The sequence below is a fragment of the Gracilinanus agilis genome, chromosome 2, assembly GCF_016433145.1.
Source record: "Gracilinanus agilis isolate LMUSP501 chromosome 2, AgileGrace, whole genome shotgun sequence".
NCBI classification, from domain to species: Eukaryota; Metazoa; Chordata; class Mammalia; order Didelphimorphia; family Didelphidae; genus Gracilinanus; species Gracilinanus agilis.
In genome coordinates this window covers 32017554-32026088 of record NC_058131.1, presented here as the reverse complement: position 1 = coordinate 32026088, position 8535 = coordinate 32017554, and the positions used below count along the sequence as shown (strand labels likewise).

At 42.4% G+C, this 8535-nt stretch overlaps 1 protein-coding gene across 1 annotated transcript in view; it reads left to right on the top strand.

Moving 5' to 3' along the window:
* TRABD2A (TraB domain containing 2A) overlaps positions 1-8535 on the top strand; it is a 71028-nt gene that overhangs the window by 30954 nt on the left and 31539 nt on the right. Inside the window, exons 3-4 of the mRNA XM_044659303.1 lie at positions 2706-2852; positions 4721-4895. Of these exons, the coding sequence (XP_044515238.1) occupies positions 2706-2852; positions 4721-4895 (322 nt within the window). The remainder of the gene's footprint in view (positions 1-2705; positions 2853-4720; positions 4896-8535) is intronic.

Sequence of the window (8535 nt, the reverse complement as noted above, 5' to 3'; positions counted from 1 at the left end):
AGAAGGACCTGGAATATGTTGGTCTATGGAGTCAACTTTGGGGGATGATGGAGAAGAGATAGAAGGCTCTGGAATATGTTGGTCCATGGAGTCAGGCTTTTCGGGGTAGTGGAGAAGAGATAGAAGGATCTGGAATATTTTGGTCTATGGAGTCAGCTTTGGGGAATAATGGAGAAGAGACAGAAGGACCTGGAATGTGTTGGTCCATGGAGTCAGTCTTTGGTGGATGATGGAGAAGAGCTAGAAGGCTCTGGAATATGTTGGTCCATGGAGTCAGGCTTTCGAGGATAGTGGAGAAGAGATAGAAAGATCTGGAATATGTTCTTCCATGGAGTCAGCTTTGGGGGATGATGGAGAAGAGTCAGAAGGACCTGTAATATATTGGTCAATGGAATCAGCTTTGGGGCATAGTGGAGAAGAGGTAGAAGGACCTGGAATGTGTTGGTCCATGGAGTCAGACTTTGGGGGATGATCGAGAAGAGGCAGAAGCACCTGGAATATGTTTTCCATGGACTCAGCTTTGGGGCATAGTGGAGAAGAGCCACAAGGACCTGTATTGTGTTGGTCAATGGAGTCAGGCTTTGGGGCATGATGGAGAAAAGGCAGAAGGACCTGGAATGTGTTGGTCCATGGAGTCAGGCTTTGGGTGATGATGGAGAAGAGTCAGAAGGACCTGGAATGTGTTGGTCCATGGAGTTAGCCTTTGGGAGATGATGGAAAAGCGACCGAAGTATCTGGAATGTGTTGGTCCATGGAGTCAGGTTTGGGGGGTTTTGGAGAAGAGACAGAAGGACCTGCACTATCTTGGTCCATGGAGTCAGTCTTTGGGGGATGATGGAGAAGAGACAGAAGGACCTGGAATGTGTGGGTCCATGAAGTCAACCTTATGGGGATGATGGAAAAGAGATAGAATGATTTGGAATGTGTTGTTCCATGGAGTCAGGCTTTGGGTGATGGTGGAGAAGAGATAGAATGACCTGGAATGTGTTGGTCCATAGAGTCAGCCTTTGGGGGATGATGGAGAAGAGCAGAAGGAACTGGCACATGTTGGTCCATTGAGTCCCAATGTTGGACAAAACAGAATGATAACACAGCAACTTCCCTGTTAGAAATATGGTCTTCTTGAGGGTAGAGGCTGTCCTTTGACTCTCTTTTTACCCTCATCACTTAGCACATTGCCAGGCTCAGAATAAAGGATTGTTAAAAAAACCCCAAAACATTGGTTGGTTAGTGTTTTTGTGTACAGTGTGGGGAGTCCCACAGTCTTGGAGTGGGAGAGGAACTTTTCATTCATTCTTCATTCAATCAATCAATATATATTAAGTGCCTACTATGTGCCAGGCACTGGTAAGCACTAGGGGTACAAAAAAGAAAAGAGACAGTTCCTTCCCTCAAGGAGCTTACAGTCTAATGGGGAAGACAACACGCAAACATGGATACAAAGGAAGCTACATACAGGTTAAAAAGAAAATAATTGCCAGGGAAAGCCCTGGGATTAAAAGGGGGAAGGGAAGGGAACATCAAGTAGAAGGTAGGATTTTTGTGGAGATTTATTTTTTCCTTTTTGTTTTTCTTTTTGTTTTTCCCTTTTCCTTTTCCTTTTCCTTTTCCTTTTCCTTTTCCTTTTTCCTTTCCTTTCCTTTCCTTTCCTTTCCTTTCCTTTCCTTTCCTTTCCTTTCCTTTCCTTTCCTTTCCTTTCCTTTTATCAAATTTTTTTATTTTTAGAAAAATTTTCTGTGGTTACATGATTCATGTTTTTACTTTCCCCTATACCTCCTCAAACTCTTCCCCAGTAGCTAACTCGCATTTCCACTGGTTTCAACATGTGTCATCAATCAAGACTTATTTATATATTATTGATAGTTGCATTGGTGTGGTCCTTTCAGGTCTGGGATAAGTGACGTCAGCAAAACAATGTATGATAAACCCAAAAACCCCAACTTTTGGGACAAAAATCCACTATTTGACAAAAACTGCTGGGAAATTTGGAAAACAACTTATTTATGGTTTCCCTCTTTATATTCAAGTCATTCACCCATTCTGAATTTATCTTGGTGTAGGGTGTTAGATGTTGATCTAGACCTAATCTCTCCCATATTGTCACACAGCTGGGAAGTGGCTGAGGCCAGATTTGAACCTAGGACCTCCTGTCTCTAGGCCTGGCTCTCAATCCACTGAGCTACCCAGCTGCCCCAATTTTATTCTTAATAGAGAAGTTAATCATGAATAAGGCACTGGACTTGGGCTTAAATCCCACCTCGGATCCTTACTATTCCTGTGACCTCAACAAACCACGTGTGACCCTGGGCAAGTCACTTCACCCCCATTGCCCACCCTTACCAATCTTCCACCTATGAGACAATACACCAAAGTACAAGGGTTTAAAAAAAAATGAAGGGAAAAGAATAAAATTGGGGCAGTAGCACAGTGGATAGAGTTTGGGCCTGGAGTACGCATGCATGTCTTGACTTCAAATCTGACCTCAGAAGCTTTCTGTCCACTAAGTCCTGATGGCTAGCCCTAACCACTGTGCTCTCTTAGAACTGCTCCTGAGGAGGTTTTTTAAAAAAAGAATTAAGTGTCTCTGTTTCCACTGGGCTCTCTCAAAGAAAAACTGCATAATTTGAATAAAATCACCTTCGATCACTCAAAACCCCCCTCGCTACTTTAATCTGACTCCTTTGTACCTTCCCTGCCCGTTTCAGGTGATCTTTGCCCTGAATCAGACCCTCCTGCAGCAAGAGAGCCTCCGGGCGGGAAGCCTCCAGACGCCTTACACCACAGAGGACCTGATCAAGCATTATAACTGTGGAGACCTCAACTCCATCATCTTCAGCCATGATAACTCCCAGGTAGGTCTAGCTGCCCCCTCAACCAGCTCAACGCCGTGGAGAGCCCTTCTCCCAATGGATTCCCAGCTCTGACTCTGGCTTCTCCCTGAATTCCTAACCCACTGCCTTCTCCCATCTGCCTCAGCCCAGCTTGGGTCCTGAGTGAAGGGGGTGCCTTGACTTGATTTCCTTTGTGGAAGGGCAGTGAGATGGTTCAGTGGGTAGAGCTCTGAGCCTGAACTCAGGAAGATCAGAGTTCAAATCTGGCTTTAGAAACTTATTAGCTGAATGATCCTGGGCAGGCCATTTAATCCCTATTTGCCTCAGTTTGTCTTCTGTAAAATGGGGACACACTGTGTCCAGAAGGAAATAGTTAACCACTCCAGGGTCTTTGCCAAGAAGAGTAAGATATGACTGAAGAACAAACAGCAAAGTCTAGGGAATAAGTCTAAGTCTTAGATCCAAATCTTTTATTGTTATTATTATTAAATTTTTCCTTCATTTATGGAGCCCCATAGTGATTTTACTGGTAGCGGGAACTTCCAGGTGAGAAAACTCCTCTTGGATATGAATCAGATATTCCCTGCCCTTCGCTCAAGGTGACCCTGAAGCATTAGCCTGAAAACATTAGTCTGAAACTTCTCTCTATCATCACCAGGAATCCCATGGCAAATGCCAGGTGTTTACCATCTTTTCTTGCTGTTAACTCTTGTTTTTCAAGGTCGTGGGGTGCAGTGGTCCGAGTTCTGGACTCTGGAATCACAGAAACCTATCTTGGACACTTAACTGGCTGGGTGACCTTGGGGAAGTCACTTAACTCCATTGTGCCTCAATGGACTTATTTGTCAAATGAGAAAGTTGGACTTGCTGCCTTCCACATCCTTTGCAGCCTTCTCCCAGTGTTCCTACATTCTTCTCAAGGATTTGGGAATCACCTTGAGGGCTGTGGGCTTGGAAAAATGGCTCGTACATCTTTTAAAAATCAGTTATCTTTTTTTTTAGACCATATCCTTTTCCATTCTATCTTTCCCTGTGCCCCCTCCTAGAGAGCTGTCCCTTATGATAAAGAATAAAAAAGAGGAAGAAAGAAAAGAAAGTTCTATAAAACTAACATATAAAGTCTGATGTTCTATAGAGTATTCCACACTCATGGTCCCCATCTCTTCAAAGCAGGGGAGAAAGGTTCTTTCTCTTATCTCTTTGTTAGAGTCAAGCTTAGTCATTATATTTGGAAGCATTCATTTTCTTTACCCTACCTTCCCCCTTTTATTTGTTTTATTCAATATACAGCTTCTTTGTCCATATTTGTTTGCTTTTTGTTTCCCCCATTGTGAGCTCCTTGAGGGCAGGAACTGTCTTTTACTTCTTTTTGTATTCCTAGAGGCTAGCCTACTGCTTATTTTTTTCAAAAAACAAAACAAAACTCTTACTTTCCTTCTTAGAATCAGCACTATATATTGGTTCCAAGGCAGAAGAGTGGTAAGGGCCAGGCAGTGGGAGTTAAGTGACTTGTGACTTGCCCAGGGTCACACAGCTAGGAATTGTCTGAGGCCAGATTTGAGCCCAGGACCTCCAGTCTCTAGTCCTGGCTCTCAAAAGCATTCAGTTTTAATTATTTTGTAGTCCTTGTTTCCATTTATAGTGCTATAGTCATGGTGTATATGATTCTCCTGGCTCTACTTGTTTTCCTTTTGTATCAGTTCATACAAAACCTCTCATGCTTCTTTGAATTCTTTGTAGTCAACATTTCTCCTAGTGTAGCAATATTTCATTCTAGAGTGCAGCTGATTCAGCCATTCACCAGTCCTCCTTTGTGCCCATTTTTCTTTAAGTAGCTCTGCTAACAGTCACACATCTCTTAAGGAATTTCTCTATTTTTTTAAATGTAGGTTCCAAATTTTATTAATGCCACACTACCACCTCAGGAGCGGATAACGGCTCAGGAGATTGACAGCTATTTCCGCCAGGAGCTCATCTACAAACGGAATGAGCGGATGGGGAAGCGAGTGAAGGCTCTCTTAGAGGAGTATCCTGATAAGGGCTTCTTCTTTGCCTTCGGTGCTGGTGAGTTTCAGACCCTCATGAGTGCTGAGAGATTTTGCATTTCAGCCTTCTGCCCCTGATTTCCACTGGTGATTGGTATCATCTGAGCTCTTTGTTCTCTTGTATTTGCTGCATTTGTCAGAAGCTCAGATAAAAAGATGGCTGACATCTTCTTGCTCATTTAAAAACCATTTTTTTGGGTGAGGGTGGCTTACTTTTCTTCATTTGATGACAGCCCCTTGTCATTCTGATGCCCCTAAAAAAATTAGCAGAGCTTTGGCCAAATATTATCACCACTTATCAACCATTTTGGGAGATATCTTTGGCAGCTCTGAGTCTCCTTCCTGACCCTTGTCCCACTCAGAACTTGCCCAGTTGGGTTCTGGACTGCTAAAAGCCAACAAACTGGGGAGAGATCAGGTATCAGTCCCAGAGAATGGTTTGTGTGACCTTCTTTTCCTGAATGTATATTCTTTACACAAAATACCAAAACCACATCAGAGAAATTTTTGAAGGAGGCACCCTTTTGAACTTTTCCTGCCTTTAATTTATTCCAATTAATTAGTTGAATTAATTGTAATAAGTTGGATCATTTAATTCAGCAAGCATTTATTAAGCACTTACTAGGGATGAATAAATGAGTGAATGAAGAAAGCATTCACTAAGAGTTTTATACATAGCCAGTGCTTGCACTCTTGGGTAGGCTTGTTGTAGAAAGACAGAAGTACAGGTGAAACAGTCTCTGCCCTCAAGGAGCTTATATTCTGTTGCATGGGGAATGGAAGAGCACACAGATAAGTAAATATAAAATGGACCTAGTAAGTTGTTATTTTTAAAAATGATGAAGGCTGATATTATGAGGAAAAGTAATATTTTATTTAGGCCCATGTTGATAGAATAAAATCGGACCACCTGGCTGGCTAAGATCTATTTGGATTGCCTGCCAGTCCATACCTCCCATCATCTTGTCTGCCTCTTATGAAAGAGTGTGAGCCCAAGCTCCACCCCTAATTTTAAGTCACGATCTACGTTGGTTCCTATTGTCATGCCCCAAACCGGAAACCCACTGAATCACGGAAAATGTAGTCTCAAAGTCCCCCACTTGTCCACAGGAAGTTTGTCATATATCTACATATCTTGAGGCTTAATACTTCTAAATAGAACCCCAGAAATTCTAAATAACACAAAGTGCAGAGTAACTTTAGGAGTTGGGAGGCTTACTGACATTAGTGTGGCTAGGTGGGAATTGGCTATATGGAGGGAATTGACCATTGGACCTTTTATCATCAATTTCACAGCTCACCGCTAGTTCTAAATAAGTAGATTGTCCATAGAACTAGACCATAGCAGGAAGTGGTTCTCCCATGGCAGTAGTAGTCTATATGGGCACCAGGGGATACCCTCAAAGCTAACCTCCCCAAATTGTTCTCTATCTGGCCTTCTAGGATGGATGCATTTTATAGTTCAGAGATCTTTTTGTGTAGACTGCTTGTCCTTTAAAGGTGTGTGAGGAGAAAGAGAGAGGCAGCTGACCCTAGTAGAGAATGAGCTATCTTAGAGTCAGGAAGTCCTGAGTTTCAAGTCTTGTCTTTGCTTATGTGACCTGGAACAAATTATTTCGCTTCTCTGTGACCCAGGCACCTAACTTCCTAAATTAAAGAGGAAGTGCCAGTCCTTAGTAGTAGAGAAGAACTTCTTAGACCAATTTAATCCTAAGGCTGGTTTAAAAAAAAAAGAGAGAAATACATAATTTGAATGATTAAACTGGCATGGACATCAAAATTAATTTGAGGGGACAGTGAATAGAAAGCCAGGCCTAGACATGGGAGCTCCTGGCTTCAAATCTGGCTGCAGATACTTCCTCGTTGTGTGACCCTGGGCAAATCACTTAATCTCCATTGCCCAGCCTTTACCACTCTTCTGTTTTGGCACCAATACTTAGCATCGATTCTAAGACAGAAAGTAAGGGTTTAAAAAAAAAACACACAAAAAAGTTAACTTAAATTTTGAGCCACCAAACATAATTACTGCCCTTCTTTAGTCCTTCCTGTTACAACCTCTTCAGGACCCTGCTCCTAGAAGCTTATTGATCTCTGGACTGTGGGCTGCTCAGTGAATGGCACTTTTGGCTTCGAGTCACTCTTATAGAATGCAGTCCATTTCTGATGCCTTTTCAGATTGCTTTTCTTATTGTTATTTCCTCCTGTTCGCTTTCCTCCTCCATCCCCTACGATTCCTTTGGTCCTTTATCTTCCTTTCTGCTCTTCCCAAGATTCTGTATAGTTAGAACATTGGGTCACAGGCTAATCTTCTACCCTATCTAATAGAACTATAGACATTAAACACAAATTATGGTAGCTAACATTGGATCTGCCTCAAAAGGTTGCCAAGGGCTTAAATATAAACTATTGCATTCGAGTCTTAGGTGAATCCTGTCAAATCAGGCACTTTAAATCTTATTGTATCCATTTTCAAGTTGAGAAATTGAGGCCCTAGGACCCCGTGCCCAGTACACTTCTATTTTTCCTCTTCCTTTGGGTTTTCCTTTTCTCCTTCCTAATCAAGACTTGTTCATCTCATCTAAACTTTGTTCAGCTCTCTCCTTTCCCTTTCAGCATCTATTGGACATGTTGGCACTTTGGAAATGCCAAACAAATTAAATGAATGTATTTTCTATCTATCAGTCAACCAATGAGTGGGCATTTATGGAGCACCTGTTACATGCTAGGTACTGTACCAAGGCTCTATGAGGAACAGGTAGAGGCATAAAGCCAACCACTGATCCCTGTGGAACTCCACTGGAGACCACCTACCAAGTTGCTATTGACCATTCTTTTTTTTTTTTTTTTTTAAACCTTGTACTTCGGTGTATTTTCTCATAGGTGGAAGAGTAGTAAGGGTGGGCAATGGGGGTCAAGTGACTTGCCCAGGGTCACACAGCTGGAAGTGGCTGAGGCCAGGTTTGAACCTAGGACCTCCTGTTTCTAGGCCTGACTCTCACTCCACTGAAGCTAACCAGCTTCCCCTTGACCATTCTTTATGCCCAGTCACTTGGTCAGTTTCAACTTAAACAAGAACGAAAACCCATAATTATGTATAGTTAGCAATTTATCCTTAGAAATATTAGAATCATTAATTTTCCCTCCCTTCCAAAGAGACTCTGTTTCTGTCAAGGTTTCTACCATTTTGGCACATTGGAAAAATCACCAGCTCTGGAGTACAAGGATGTGGGTTCAAATCCTCCATCGTTGAATCTTCCTCCTTTACTGTTAAAACCTTCTGTCAATTCAACTTGAACTCAGAACTCTGAAAAGCAGCCAAATGAAGTAAGAGTTTTACATGGCATAAAATAATTTATTACTCATTCGAAAGTCTGCTTGAATCCCAAATTGGGATCAAGTTGGGGCTCTACAGGTGTTGAGTGTCAGGTCATCAGCTTGGAAGAGAATAGAGCTTGGTCTTGTCTAGATCAAAATGGTGGCAATTTCAGAGGAGACCCCCTCTGTGGATCTTGTGACCAAGCTATCCCCTTTGCCATTCCCTTTGTCTCACTCTAGTCCAGGCCCTCATCTCTTTCCCCATGGACTATTACAGAAGAACCATAAGTGGTTCTTTGGCACCAGGCTCTTCTCCTTCCAGTAATTCACACATTGTGGTCTTC